The sequence below is a fragment of the Erythrolamprus reginae genome, chromosome 3 (assembly GCF_031021105.1).
Source record: "Erythrolamprus reginae isolate rEryReg1 chromosome 3, rEryReg1.hap1, whole genome shotgun sequence".
In the NCBI taxonomy this organism is placed as follows: Eukaryota; Metazoa; Chordata; class Lepidosauria; order Squamata; family Dipsadidae; genus Erythrolamprus; species Erythrolamprus reginae.
This window is the reverse complement of record NC_091952.1, coordinates 89,972,359-89,988,699: the sequence shown is the minus strand read 5'-3', so window position 1 is coordinate 89,988,699 and position 16,341 is coordinate 89,972,359. Positions and strand designations below refer to the sequence as shown.

Genomic DNA, 16,341 nt, shown 5'->3' with positions numbered 1-16,341 from the left:
GGCGCGCGGCTGCAGCGAGGAGCCGAAGATCCGGGCGGGGAAGACCCAGGGAAGGTTCCTTCGTCCGCCTAGCAGCTGATCTGCTCGGCAGCGCAGCACCAGCAAGGAGCCGAAGATCTTCGGCTCCTCGCTGCTGCTGCGCTGCCGAGCAGATCAGCTGCTAGGCGGCCGCTCGAGAGCAAGAGGGGGAGAGATAGAGAAAGAGAGAGAAGGAAAGAAAGAGATGAGAGAGGGAGGAAGAGAGTGTGAGAGAGGAAGAAGCAACATAGAGAAAGAGGGGGAAGACCCAGGGAAGCCTCTGCCCGGCGGGGAAACTCCACCATCTACGCATGCGTGGAAGGGCACGCATGCGTAGATGGTGGAGTTTACTTCCGGGTTGAAAACTAGCGAAATAGCCCTTTCGCGATCCTTGAGGACGCGAAACTCGAGGGTTCACTGTAGTTGGTTTTGCTAGCACTCTGCTGCGTGTGGCCCTCCCAGGCTTCAATTTTGCTGGCAGAACACTGCAATAGGCTGTCACAGCCGAAAATGGAGCTCAGGATGATCACGTGGGACTTTCATGCTTCATCTTCGCAAGCAGAGGCAGTGCGGGCCAGCACTAAGGCCCCTGTTTTCAGGGTGGTTCCACGGGCCAGATCTCAGTACCCCATGGGCTGGATTTGGCCTACAGTCCTTGTGTTTGACATCCCTGGTTTATGTCCTTACTTCCCCCTCAGTCATTAATTGGAGTGACACGGTGACTGGGTAGCAATTGCAATTGTAACTTACAATTTTACTTCTACCTTCTCCATTAACTCTGCTAGTTGAAAATCACACAAATGGCAGTCATGACCAAGGGACAGTGCAGGGGCTGTAAAATGTGATGGCTTGCCGCAAAATAAAATTAAATAAACAAAATACAAGTAGACCTCAACCAACATTTTGTTTAGTGACTGAAGTTATAACAGCACTGAAAAAAGTGACTTGTGACCATTTCTCCACACTTACAGCATCCCTATGGTGACATGATCAAAATTCGGACACTTGGTAACTACCCTGCATGACAATTGAAGTGCCTGAGGGTCATGTGATCACCTTTTGTGAACTGACAAGCAAACTCAATGAGGAAGCCAAATTCACTGAACTACCATGTTGCTAACTTAACAACTACAGTGATTTACTTAATAGCTGTGGCTAGAAAGGTCAGAAGACGGGGCCATTTGGGGTTCAATTGTGGTTGTATGTCTAGGATTAACTAGTGGGGTTTTTTTCACCACTGTTTGAACAATCACCCCATGAGGCAGTCAGCAAGCAAGGATTCCCTGTATGTACGAGGGTCGCTCAGAAAGTAATGGACCACATTCCCCCCCCTCAGCCTACAGTAATGGTACAAAAGCAAAACTTTAAATATACATTATTTGAATTGCCAGGAATACACGTGTACATTTTGCATTTCTTCAGATAGATAGTGTAGCTGCAGCAGTGTTTCGAAATGGCGTCTGTAAGTGATGTACGTTACAAGCAGCGTGTCGTCATTGAATTTCTCACTACGCAGAAAGAAACTGTTAGGAACATTCACAAATGCTCCCTCAGACTTCCACTTGTTTGGGCCATTAAAGGATGCCATTCGTGGAAGACATTTTGAGGATGACGAAGAGGTGATTCACACAGTGCAGAAATGGCTTCGTGACCAGAACAAGGAGTGGTACCGACAGGGCATACACGTCCTTGTGTCTCACTGGAGGAAGGCCACAGAATGGGATGGAAATTACGTGGAAACATAGGGAGTGTAGAAGAAACATCATTCTTGTATGTAAGTTTCATTGTGTTCAATAAATAATTGTTGGAGAAAAAAAATGTGCATTACTTTCTGGGCGATCCTCGTATGTGTCTTCTCAGCTGAGTTATGTCAAGAGGTGGCCAATCCAAAATCACTCAATGACTTCCAGTGGCTGAGGTTGGACTTGAACCTGGATCCCCCTAGTCTAACAGTTAATTACTACGTCATACTAGATAGCTAACTAGGACACCTTCAAAAAGCCTATAAAAAGGCTGATGTCGTTTTTTAGTCCCTGGTATTCATAGTACATGTGTCTGTGTACATTTTGTTTAATTATTGGGAATAACAATAGGCAGAAGTCTCATCATGAATATGTTTCACTGTTTTGAAAATAATCAAAGTATGTAGCCATTGCTACATGTATATTAAACAATAGCCCTTTTTAAGTACCCTCCAGATGGAACCTCCAAATGCAAATCTCAGTTGTTTTCTTGAGATCACTATAGAACAAGTTTTTCTTCCATTTATGGAGGGATTTTTTTTTAGCTGTTTTGTCCAACCTATAGCTCTTAAGATTTCCTAATGGATATATATACATCTAGCGGACTGGGAGAGAACATGGAACACAATATCCAAAATCACACTGTCAGCACCTACAAGGAAAATTTCTATAAACTTTTTTACAGATGGTATATGCCCCCATCGAGGCTAGCGAAGATTTACCCGACTTTACAAGACACCTGCTGGAAATGTAAAAAACAAAACGGTTCCTTTTTTTCACATGTGGTGGTCTTGTCCCAAAATTCAAAAAATATGGAAGACAATTCACAGATGGCTTATAGAAATCACTAACGAGGAGAAAGAATACACTCCAGAAGGTATGTTTCTAGGAATCTGGAGAAGACACTATTCTAAGCAAACATGTTTTCTTATGACTCACATAAATACTGCAACTAGAATGTTGCTAGCGCAAATGTGGAAAAATGAACAGACTCCATCGGAGAGTTTAATTATTGACAAAATATATAGATGTGTAGAGATGGATGAAATTGCAAACTCAATTAAGGGAATTAAAAGTAAAGAATTAAAACGAACATGGTACAAATGGCACAAATGGATTCTAAAGAAAAACTAAAAATGTAACAATGTTTAGTATCAGTATATATAGAAAGAATAGCAAATGCCTTATAATATTAATAGAAGTGAAGTACAAGCATTTTCTGTCTTCTATGCTAAAATGTATTCTACTTATGGTATTTATATTGAAATGTATGCAATTTTATAGAAGAGATAGGGAAATGAATGATATATACAAAAGGTAATTGAAATGAAACGGAATAAGATCTGTAAAACCCAAATGAAACATGTGAAAAAAAATATTTAAACAATAAAGAACCTTTTTTTAAAAAAAAGATTTCCTAGTGGTCTCTCATCCCAGTATTAATGGAACCCAACTCTCTTTAATTTTTCAAGATCAGCCAGCTTATTCAGTGATAAGAAACAATTCCTTTATTCTCTCTTGATTCACCTGCCACTTGTAGTTCTAGGACCAGAGCAGAAAGGAAAATCTCTAACCTGGGTGTAATCCATCTCAACCATGTTCCTTTCCACAAATGCTTCTTTTTTTCCTTTCCTTTTTTAAAAATTAAGCTAAATCAGTTCAGCATTGAAACTTTATCTCAAAGGAGAAAATACTCAAGTTGGCCACAAGGCGTATTTTAAAAGCTGGGCAGGTGAAAGAATCGCCTTTTGCACTGAAGTTGCAATAAAGGTGTGCTTTGGATTTTCTCTGGTCTGTTTACAAAATGTTAAATGCATGTAAAGTGTTTCCTTTCTATCTTTCCTTTCTTTCCAGCCACTTTACTGAACTCTAGGGGGGTTTTTTTGGGGGGGGGGTGTACAAATATCTTAGAGACAGATGCCTGCCTCTGCAACTGTAGAAGTTGCACCCTGCAAGGGGTCACTTCCTCGCAGATTTCAGGGATCTGAGTTTAGAAGAATCAAATTCTTAGATGGCACGTCAGTCCTGATCCTTCAGTGGGCAGAGCGGTCTTCAAACTTGGCAATGTTTAAGACTTGTGGACTTCAACTCCCAGAATTCTCCAGCCAGAATAGTTGGAGGTAATCTAAACCCCCTTGCTCTGATGAAGTTTTCCTTTGTTTAATGAACCATAGTAAACATTTTTAAAGAAAATAGGTGAACGGCTCTGATTCTATTGCAAAACTTCTTGTAGTTAATACAATCCCTTTTATTTCTTACCTTTCTGAAGGGGAAAAACAAAAAATAATAATACTACTGTAATACAAAACCTATAGGGAAGTCAACTTAAATTATTGTAAGATTTATGCATTAGTATAGCTGGCTGGAGAACTCTGGGAACTGAAGTCTACAAGTTGACAAATTTGGGGACCTCTCTTCCATGGGGACCCCAAATAATTTCCATCTTCAGGGAGCAGCTGGCCATCTTATTGCAAAACTTGTCCTGCTCTAATTAATACAATCCCTTCTATTTCTTACTTTTCTGAAGGGAAAAATCAAATAAAATAAAATCAATGCAAAACCTAAAAGCAGCCAACTTAAATTATTGTAAGATTTATGCATTGGAATAGCTGGCTGGAGAATTCTGGGAGTTGAAGTCCAAAAAATTTAAATTTGGCAAGTTTGGGGACCCCTCTTCCATGGGGACCCCAAATAATTTCCATTTTTAGGGAGCGGCCAGCCAGTCTGTCTTTCTCTTAACCTCGACAGGGAAAATCCTGACACCATCAGCTTCCACGTTTGAGCATAGTACCTCTACGGATTCGCTCCAAGTCAAGTTGGAGCATTGCGCAAGGACAGTACAAGCAGCTCGCGTCCGCTTCCCTCCCTTTCATTCTCTCTCCCCATATGCTTGTCAGCGTCGGGTTACAGGAGCCCGGGGAACTGGCAACTTGCAGAAACGGGCAGCTCGGCTTCCCCTATCAGCGTCGAGAGCCCGCGCAGCCTCCCAATTCATTGGGTCAACGGAGACCTTTGCGCCCACCTCTTTCAAAGCATCACCACGTGGTCCTCCCTTAGCAACGCGAAGACCTGCCTTGATGCAGGAGGCTGGAGGGGGGGGAGGTGGGTGGGGGCGAGGTGATGTGCGGGTTCCCCCCCCCCTCCAGGGCATCAGTTGGGTGCGGGCTCTGTCTGGCGCGGGGCGAGGCGAGGCGAGGCAGCGCAGCCTCCAGGCGCTGAGAATGAAGGTTCTCATTTAAAAAGCATCCAGCCTTTTAGCGCCCCAAAGCTGCCCTTTGGGGTTCCAGTGCATCCTCCCCACACCCAAAAAAGAGCTATTCTGTAAGCATGAATCATCCCCATTCTGGGTAAGTGAGAAGCTTCCAAATACTTGGGTGAGGGTGGATGGGATGAGATCAAAATCATCTTTTTGGATTGCTGTCAGCCTGTCTTGTCTCCTGAGCTGCTGGGTTATGAATTCATTTTCTGAAAGAAAAGGGGGGGGGGGGGGACCCAACCTTTTTTTTTTTCTATCTGTGACTCAGAGATCAAAAGCCTTTTTCTCCCCAGTTACTGAAATGCCATTTCTTTGCAAAGTGAACAGGCTGTGGATGACACAGGTCAATTCATCAGCTTGAGTTGTAGGTGCCCCTCCCTCCAAATCCTAGGTTAAGTTGCTGTTTAGTGTATGATGTTTGGGACAGCAAGGGATTTTGACTAGGCTGAACCTCATCCATCTTCTTCAGGCATGATGGACTGGCAGGGAGCACAGAGAAATGATTTTAATTTGCAAAAATTGCATCTCAGAATGAAATGGATACATTCTTTATTTCTGGACAACCTGTTGGAATATAGATTTGGCAGCTCCTGCTAGTTCGTCAATGGAGTCTTTCAAGCAAGGAGGGAAAAAATCTAATCTAAATCCCCTTGCTCTGATGAAGTTTTCGTTTGTTTAATGAACCATAGTAAACATTTTTTAAAGAAAGTAGGTGAACGGCTCAAAAGCTGATTCTATTGCAAAACTTGTCCTGTTGTAGTTAATACAATCCCTTCTATTTCTTACCTTTCTGAAGGGTAAAAAACAAAATAAATTAATACAAAACCTAAAGGCAGCTAACTTAAATTATTGTAAGCTTTATGCATTAGAAAGTTAATAACCTTGACGTTGAATGTTCACAGTAACACTGAAAGTTTTCTAATAAATCAATTTTTTAAGAAATCTGAAGCAATTTTAATACATTCAGAACTGACCAAGTGCTGATGGCTAGAAAGCCTGAATTTCATCATGAAAAAGTATGTGTGTATGTGTGTGTTTGGGTGTCCACCTCTGTGTTCTAGGAGTTAAATCAAATATTCCACTGAAAAATAATAGCAAGATTCCCATATTGCATTAAATCAAATTTGCCTTTATTTAGATTTATCAGTCCCTAGTTTTCAAACCATTTATATTGTAATGCTAGATATGGATCAGTCATAAACTGTCACTCTAATACAATGCATCAGTGCATGTGTTCGCAAATATGCATAGGGAGAATAAAACATTTGTGTTTTCATGAATGGAAAAATATTACCATAGGATCTGTCATTTTTCTGCACAAATCTTATCTGGTCCAGACTGCAGTAGAGGACCGATGTTTTAAAAAAATACTTCCTCATATAAAAAATCAATCCCTGCAGAAATATAGTGAATCATAGAAGCAATTGTCAGTGCCGATGCAGTAAGAAGCAATAATCATAATAGGACAACTGTCCTTCTACATATATATTATTAAATAATCCTTACATTGCATATATCAGTTTTACTTAATACGATGGATATCCCCATGAATTTGGATTACAGTTCTCAATGAGTATGGCCATAAACCACAGTGACTGGAAATAATAGAAATTGCAGTCTTAATACAGTAGGCTGGAAAATGGGAAGTGTAGTCTTGCTGTGGTTTTCATGCCCATCTGGTAGGCCTTTCTTTGCTGTTGACTTCATTGGGGATTGCTTGTTATGACCTTATAAGAGAGTTTTTGTAGGCTACCTTGGTTTTTCCTCTCATTAATGTGATCATCTCCAGCCATTGTTTTCTATGTCTACTGGTCCTTTCCCCTTCTCAGATCGTCCTTCTAACATTTCAATTTACTTCTCACTGCCAGGTCTCCTGACTGTAACCACGGTAATATTTGTTCAGTACCTTCTCATTAATTTCTCCATGCCTCCTTTTCCTTGTTCCTTCTTCCTTCGCACCTGTCTTCCAACTACACTTCTACCAGTTCTTACTGTCTTATTTATAATTGCCAACTTTCTTTAATCCCCAAATGTCTATGTTCTTGCCCTTTTAACTTCTCTGTCTTCTAGGATCTTTTCCAGCCTACCTTGAACGTTAGTTCAGATTAACTAATTAGCACCTCTGTCATGGTGACTTTTTATTTTAGGGAGAGGAATAGCTTCACAGAGGTTGCGTTGAAAATACCCTGTCAGTTTTGTCTCTGGAAGATAATATATTCATCAACATCTTGGTGCCCTTTCTCGTATGTTAGAAATTTCATATCTAAAAGAACTATAAAAAACCATTTGTAAATGGAACATGGACCCCTCAAAAGCATTTTTTAAATAGGACATAAAGTCTTTAAATTGTTGAGAGAAGGTATTTTGGATGTTTTTATAAACAGAGACTGCAAACAGAACGGATCCTAAACTCGTGAATCTGCCTTATGAATGCAGGTAGCCCTTGACTTATGCTTAGTAACTGGTCAAAGTTAGAACGGATCCCCAAAAGTTTTTTAAAGATCCTGTTCTGAAGTTATAACATCCAGACCTCCCTTGCAGTTATATCAGGGCTGGGTTGTTACTTACTTCACTGCTTGTTCGCTTCCTCCCACGCTGTGTAGCGAAGAAAACAAAGCTGAAAAACAGATGGTGACCGCATGCATAGTGCCGGAACTCGGCTTCTGCGCATGCTCAGAAGGAAAAATATAATTTTTTTAAAAAAAAGTAATAATAAAAAAAGGTGGTGGCTCCCATAGACCGGTACCGACTGATCCAGTTCAGGGACATTATTATGACATCACTGTTCTGTCTAACACGGCAAACCAGCAGCAATTAACTTCCAATTAAGGCTCAGATACAGTTTTGAAATGAAATAGTCTATTGTACAATCAGATTTGTTGAAAAACACAAATTAAAACAAAGGAATGTCCTTCGGCTGCCAAAATTCAAAGCAAGTGGCAGAACTAATAAGCAAGGTTTCAAAACAAAGTTTCCAAAGCAAAATTACTGACAGAATTCTTAACACTATGTTGTTCAGAACTTCAGAAAGATATGTTTGTACAAAAGGCAAAAACTCTTAATGTGCTCTTTTCCTTCAAAGGGTCAAATATTGATTTTCTGCAAAGGGAATCTCCCAATCTCCTTCCCCTTTTATACACCCTAGGATTATAGACTGCACACAGCTGTATTCAAGTCCTCCTTCTGAGTCTGCGTAACTGTTCTTGCCTCTCCTGCATCCTTCTCACTCTTGCATCCAGGATAGGGTCCCTACCCTCCTCTTCCTCATCAGACCCAGGCAAAGGCCCAGTTGGAGGTTCTATAATCTCTGCAGGACCCTCACACTCTGTCTCTCCCTCCTCCTCACTGTCCGACTCCTCTGACAGCCACAAAGGTCGACCATGCCCAGACAGACCCAGTTTATCTGGCTTGAAGTCTCTTATCAAAGGACCTGGCTGCGATCCAACCACAACAATCACTAGGAGGAAATTACCAGTTTGGGCAAACCGGTCCAAATCATGAGGAATGCATCCCTGAGTTACATGATTGCATTTTGGGTACTCTGAGCTGGTGCTAATTTATGACTGTTTGAAGTACCCCATGATCACAGGACTGATGTTTTATGATGGTTCCCCCTCCCACAACTCGCATTTAGTTCAGCCTTTTTTCTTCCTACATGAAATGTTTTATCGACTGGTCTACATGTCATTTCAATTGTCAGCGATTCTGACCAGCTTTCTTGGCCTATGTCCTAAAATAAGATTTAAAATCATACTATTGTATCTTACTCACAATATTACCATATTACCCCTCACATCCTGGACACAAATTGTTTCAACTCCTACCCTCAAAACGTCGCTACAGAGCACTGCACACCAAGACAACTAGACGCAAGAACAGTTTTTTTCCGAACGCCATCACTCTACTAAGCAAATAATTCCCTCAATACTGTCAGACTTTCTACTAAATCTGCACTTCTATTCTACTAGTTTTTCTCATCATTCCTTTCACCCATTTCCTCCCATGTTGACTGAATGACTGTAACTTGTTGCTTATATCCTAAGATTTTTATTAATATTGCTTCTTCATTGCTTATTTGACCCCTATGACAATCATTTTGTACCACATGATTCTTGACAAATGTATATTTTATTTTATGTATGCTGAGAGCACATGCACCAAGACAAATTCCTTGTGTGTCCAATCACACTTGGCCAATAAAAATTCTATTCTATTCTGTTCTATATTATTTGCTAATGTGTATTTTTCTTCTATTTCATCTGTTATAATTGAATTGATTCCTCTACCTTCTTATTCTGATAAATATTAATGGAAACTGATCAAATTTAGAAAAGACAAACAGAAAAATAAAAAAAACCCAATTCAAATTAAAATTTATTCTAAAAATCTTTAATTATTAAAATCCTGGTTAAAAAAGACATGGCTTTTTCTAATCACTTCATGGGAGTCAAACATCATGACCAGTTTCACTGAACAAAGCAGAACTGAATGTCAGACATATGACGAGAATAAAAAAAGCTATCTACCCATATTTTTCAGAGTATAAGACGCACCCTTTTCTTCCCTAAAAGAGGCTGAAATTTTGGGTGCGTCTTATACCCTGAATGTAGCTTTTTCCAAGCTTTTCCCCCCAGCCCTAATGAGGTGCTAATGATTTTCCCAGATCTTACTGGCTTGCTGGCTTTTTCATTGTTACTCTCTACGAAGAATATTTTTTCCAGCCCTAAGTCTTTGCAGGCTTTTTTTCATTGCTACTTGTTCCAAATGATTTTTCCCTCCAGCCCTAATCAGGATAAAATAATGTGCTGAAGCTGATAACAATAAGGATACTAGCCAAATGAATACTTGATAGGCAGATATTCCCCCCTATTCTCCCCCAAAATTAAGGTGTATTGTATAATCTGGTGCTTCTTATACTCCAAAAAATATGGTATTTCAAATTAATGACTCTAGGCAGCTAGAGAAAGCTCCCCCACAACCAATAAGAAGTTTAAAAACACAACAATAACAACAGCAACAACAACAACAACAAAAGGCAGCATCTGCTGTCATTCAAAAACCAGCCTGTAGAAACAAAGCTTGAGGCTTTTTGCATTTTATTTTTCTTTATGCCTCATAGAGAGTACATCTTGCTCCCCGATTTTGCATACGTTGGCCTGTTTCCAGCTGCCCTTTATTTTTGCAGTGGTCATATTTGTTTTTCACTAACTGCGCGGGAACTAAACACACCCAGCTTTGAGTGCATTCCATTGCCCAGAAACAACACCAGGAAGGACCTTTTAATTCATATCACAAAGGCCAGCCTTTTGCTAACAGGTAACAGAAGCATCTGCAAAGAGACCTGTCCTGTAGATCTTAATAAGGTTGTAATGAGAGAGCCTGCCCTTAAGCCCTGTAAAACAAATACAATAGCAAGATTTTAAATTGTGTCCAGTAAGCAATTGACACCATGTCATTTTTGTGGCTTGCACCTACTTCCCTCGTTTTTGACCCATTGCTATTTCTGGACAGGTATTTTTTTTTCCTACAAGAAATATTTTATTTACTGTTTTTAACATGCCATTTCAATTGTCAGCGAATCTGAGCAGCTTCCTTGGCCTTAGTCATAAGATAAGATTAAAAATTGTACTCTTGTATTCTACTCATAATTTTAGGCCAGGAACTATAGATTCCATTTAAAATGCGTAACAGAAGAAAAAAATGATTCATGACCTGCGTTTTTCAAGAAGAAAGATAGTATCTAAAAAGGGAGGTATTAATGGAAGCTTTTTGAGAGTAGCCTAATCCAGGGGTATCAAACCACAGGGCCCGGGGTCTAGATCGGGAGTGCGGGGTGCTTAGATCTGGCCTGTGGGGCCACTGTAGAAACAGCAAAGAACCAGCCTGCAATCCCTCTGTCAGTGAAATGGAGCTTGGGAGGGCAGCATGCAGCCCTCCCAGACTCTGTTTTTGGCTGTGACTGCTTCCTGCTGTGGGCAGCAGGACACCATTGCAGTTGAAAATGGAGATCTAGAGACTGTTTTCTCTTGCAGAGCACTTGGGCCACCAAGATGCCTCCAACACGAGTGATGTCAAGCTGGCCATGCCTATCCCGAAGTCAAACACAACTCTGATGTGGCCCTCAATGAAATCGAGTTTGACATTCCTGGCTTAACCTAATAGCATAGTTTTGTAAGCCATTGGTTCCTTTTTTCTTTTTTAATACCAACCAGCTGCTGGTAAAAATATTTTTTTATAAAAAAGAAAAATCAATAGATAAAAGTGTATTATCACCCAAGATCAGCCATTTGCATGGGGTTTTACAAAATGCCTATTTCAATAGTGACTTTTGATTTTTCTATTTTAATCCTAATATATGTAAGTATATTTGGTTGCTTAAAATGTGAAAGACTCAGGGTCAGATGCATCCCTACTAAATATCCTTGAAAGATATGTTTAGGTGTTTAATTTTGTAAGTGAGAAGATTAGTAGAAAAAAGCCACTTGTAATTAACCAGTTGCGGCCCTATCTGGACAGGGAGTCATTGCTCATAGTCGCTCATGCCCTCATCACCTCGAGGTTCGATTACTGCAATGCTCTCTACATGGGGCTACCTTTGAAAAGTGTTCGGAAACTTCAGATCGTGCAGAATGCGGCCGCGAGAGCCATCGTGGGGCTTCCTAGATTCGCCCACGTTTCTGTAACACTCCGCAGCCTACACTGGCTGCCGATCGGTTTCCGGTCACAATTCAAAGTGTTGGTAATGACCTTTAAAGCCCTACATGGCATTGGGCCAGAATACATCCGGAACCGCCTTCTACCACATGAATCCCAGCGGCCAATAAGGTCCCACAGAGTTGGCCTTCTCCGGGTCCCGTTGACCAAACAATGTTGTTTGGCGGGCCCCAGGGGAAGAGCCTTCTCTGTGGCGGCCCCGGCCCTCTGGAATCAACTCCCCCCAGAGATTAGAACGGCCCCCACCCTCCTTGTCTTTCGCAAACTACTCAAGACCCACCTTTGTCGCCAGGCATGGGGGAGTTAAGATATTTCTTCCCCTAGGCCATTACAAGTTATGCATGGTATGTTTGTGTGTATGTTTGGTTTTTATAATTAGGGTTTTTAGTTGTTTTATTAAATTGGATTGTTACATGTTGTTTTTACCATTGTTGTTAGGTGCCCTGAGTCTGCGGAGAGGGGCGGCATACAAATCCAATCAATCAATCAATCAATCAATCAATAAATAAATAAATAAATAAATCAATCAATCAATCAATAAATAAATAAATAAATAAATAAATAAATAAATAAATAAATAAATAAATAAATAAATAAATAAATAAATAAATAAATAAATAAATAAATAAATAAATAAATAAATAAATAATACACTGGTACCTCTACTTATGAACTTAATTTGTTCCATGACCAGGTTCTTAAGTAGAAAAGAAGAAGCAAAATGTAAAAGTAAATAATGCGTGCAATTGGGGAAACCACAGGTAGGGTGGAGGCCCAGTTTCCTCCCAGGAGATTCCTACAAAGGCCCCACGGAGGCTTCTTCCCACCTTTTCCGGTCCTGTTTCCTCCCAGGAGATTCCTAGAGAGGCTCCATGGAGGCTTCTCCCTGTCTTTTACAATTTCAGTGGAAAAAAATCTTGAACACCCGGGTCTTATCTAGAAAAGTTTGTAAGTAGAGGCGTTTGTAGGTAGAGGTACCACTGTGTAGGATTCCTCCATAATCAACTTTTTGAAATAATAAATATGGGAGTGTTGGAATTTGGAACTCGTACAGCAGATGACAAGTCAATACAGTGTAGTTTAATCAGTACACTACATAAGTACATGGGTAGCAGGTGGGGGTTGCCACTGCTGCTGCTACTGGTGCACTGAGTGCACAGCTCCAGGTGTCCTGTGGGTGCATGGACACGTCCCAGTGAGATTTTGGTGATTTTTTTTTTGCTTCCGCACATGTGCAGCAAGTTACTTTAACTTGCTCTGAATAAGTTTCTTTTCAGCCCTAGCCAGGTGCTAACAGCGTTCCCAGCTCTTAACGGCTTTCAAGCACTTTCATTGTTACTCTCCCAAGAAAGTATTTCAAACCTTGTCTTTGTAGGGTTTTTTTTTCATTGCTTTACTTGCTCCAGATATTTCTTTCCAGCCCTAACCGGTGCTATGAATGTACTCAAGCTCTTTCACTGTTACTCTCTGCGAAGAATGTTTTACAAGCCCTAAGTCTTTGCAGGGTTTTTTCCCCATTGGTCTAACTTTCTCCAAATATTTCTTTTCAGCCCTAACCAGGTGCTAAGGATGTTCCCAGCTCTTACTGGCTTACAAAGTCTTTCATTGTTACTCTCTCAGAATAATTTTTTTAAGCCCTTAACTAGGGGATAAAATAATGTGTTGAAGCTGAATAGACTAAGCTAGATGAATACCTGGTAAGCAGATTCTTTTCCCTATTTTCCTCCCCCAAAATTAAGGTGCATCTTATATTCCGGTGTGTTTTATACTTCAAAAAATACAGTAATTAATATTTCTCTTGCCTCCACATATTGTACAGAAGAGAGTGTCTTCTAACTACACCTAGACAATGTTGAGTTTATGTGTGTGTTTTTTTAAAATCAGGGCAACCTGGTTCTACCCAATTATTGGACGGAGCATATTGCTTCCACTTTAAATTTATAAAACGTATAGAACATAAATTTAACACAAAAATAAATTTAATTAAATGTAATTACAAATTTAATAAATTTAATAAAAAATACAAAAATTATATTTTTAGAATAAATGTTTTAAAACCTGCTCTTGTTAATTGCCCCAAAGTATAAGGCCACACTTTTTCATTATAATGCACATATGAGAATCATCTAACCAGATGGTCCAGATGGCATCCACCCCAGAGTTCTTACAGAACTCAGATTTGTCATTGCTACCCCCCTGACTGATTTGTTTAACCAATCCCTGTTAACAGGAGATGTTCCTGAGGATTGGAGAATGGCCAGTGTTGTGCCTATCCACAAGAAGGGCAGTAGAGAAGAAGCTGGTAACTGCAGGCCAGTTAGCTTGACATCAGTTGTAGTTAAAATGATGGAGACTCTACTCAAAAAGAAGATAGATCAGCACCTAAAAACTTATTGGACCCAAATAACTTATTGGACCCAAATCAGCATGGCTTTACTGAAGGCAAATCATGTCAGACTAATCTCATTGATTTCTTTGACTATGTCACAAAGGTGTTGGATGAAGGTGGTGCCGTGGATATTGCCTATCTGGACTTCAGCAAAGCCGTTCCACATAAAGAGCTGATAGATAAATTAGTGAAGATTGGACTTAATCCCTGGATCGTTCAGTGGATTTGCAGCTGGCTGAAGCGTAGACATCAGAGAGTTGTTGTAAATGGCGAGTATTCTGAGCAAAGACAAGTTACAAGCAGTGTGCCACAAGGGTCTGTTCTGGGTCATATTCTTTTTAATATGTTTGTGAGTAACATAGGGGGAGGTTTGTTAGGGAAGGTTTGCCTATTTGCCAATGACTCTAAAGTGTGCAGTAGGGTTGATATTCCTGGAAGCGTATGTAATATGGTAAATGATTTAGCTTTACTAGATAAATGGTCAAAGCAATGGAAACTGCAGTTTAATTTTCCAAATGTAAAACAATGCACTTGGGGAAAAGGAATCTTCAATCTGAGTATTGTATTGGCAGTTCTGTGTTAGCAAAAACTTCAGAAGAAAAGGATTTAGGGGTAGTGTGGTTGGGTGGTAGGAAAAGCAAGTAGGATGCTTGGCTGCATAGCTAGAGGTATAACAAGCAGGAAGAGGGAGATTGTGATCCTGCTATATAGAGCGCTGGTGAGACCACATTTGGAATACTGTGTTCAGTTCTGGAGACCTCACCTACAAAAAGATATTGACAAAATTGAATGGGCCCAAAGATGGGCTACAAGAATGGTGGAAGGTCTTAAGCATAAAACATATCAGGAAAGACTTAATGAACTCAATCTGTATAGTCTGGAGGACAGAAGGAAAAGGGGAGACATGATTGAAACATTTAAATATGTTAAAGGGTTAAATAAGGTTCAGGAGGGAAGTGAAAACAAGAACAAGGGGGCACAATCTGAAGTTATTTGGGGTAAAGATCAAAAGCAACATGAGAAAATATTATTTTACTGAAAGAGTAGTAGATCCTTGGAACAAACTTCCAGCAGATGTGGTTGGTAAATCCACAGTAACTGAATTTAAACATGCCTCGGATAAACATATATCCATCATAAGATAAAATACAGGAAATAGTAAAAGGGCAGACTAGATGGACCATGAGGTCTTTTTCTTCAGTCAGTCTTCTATGTTTCCAACCTAGGGGTAGGCAAAGTTGGCTCTTCTATGACATGTGGATTTCAACTCCCAGAATTCCTGAGGCAGCGTGATTGATTCAGGAATTCTGGGAGTTGGTCCACAAGAGCCAACTTTGTCTATCCCAGATCTGTCTATCCCAGACTCTACTCAAAAAGAGGATAAATCAGCACCTAAAAAACAATAACTTATTGGACCCAAATCAGCATGGCTTTACTGAAGGTAAATCATGTCAGACTAATCTCATTGATTTCTTTGACTATGTCACAAAGGTGTTGGATGAAGGTGGTGCCGTGGATATTGCCTACCTGGACTTCAGCAAAGCCTTTGATACGGTTCCACATAAAGAGCTGATAGATAAATTAGTGAAGATTGGACTTAATCCCTGGATAGTTCAATGGATTTGCAGCTGGCTGAAGCGTAGACATCAGAGAGTTATTGTTAATGGCGAGTATTCTGAGCAGAGTCAGGTTACAAGCGGTGTGCCACAAGGATCTGTTCTGGGTCCTATTCTTTTTAATATATTTGTAAGTGACATAGGGGAAGGTTTGGTAGGGAAGGTTTGCCTATTTGCCGATGACTCTAAAGTGTGCAATAGGGTTGATATTCCTGGAGGCGTCTGTAATATGGTAAATGATTTAGCTTTACTAGATAAATGGTCTAAGCAATGGAAACTGCAGTTTAATGTTTCCAAATGTAAAATAATGCACTTGGGGAAAAGGAATCCTCAATCTGAGTATTGTATTGGCAGTTCAGTGTTGGCAAATACTTCAAAAGAAAAGGATTTAGGGGTAGTGATTTCTGACAGTCTCAAAATGGGTGAACAGTGCAGTCAGGCGGTAGGGAAAGCAAGTAGGATGCTTGGCTGCATAGCTAGAGGTATAACAAGCAGGAAGAGGGAGATTATGATCCCACTATATAGAATGCTGGTGAGACCACATTTGGAATACTGTGTTCAGTTCTGGAGACCTCACCTACAAAAAGATATTGACAAAATTGAACG

The 16,341-nt window shown here is 40.2% G+C and overlaps 1 protein-coding gene across 3 annotated transcripts in view; it reads left to right on the top strand.

Moving 5' to 3' along the window:
* The first annotated feature begins 4,836 nt into the window (after positions 1–4,836).
* ERICH3 (glutamate rich 3) overlaps positions 4,837–16,341 on the top strand; it is a 97,724-nt gene continuing 86,219 nt past the window's right edge. Inside the window, exon 1 of one of the 3 annotated variants that reach the window (XM_070746169.1) lies at positions 4,837–5,107. In XM_070746169.1, coding sequence (XP_070602270.1) covers positions 5,088–5,107 — 20 coding nt within the window. In that variant the 5' untranslated portion in view covers positions 4,837–5,087. The remainder of the gene's footprint in view (positions 5,108–16,341) is intronic. The other 2 variants (XM_070746172.1, XM_070746171.1) reach the window with 2 other exon arrangements.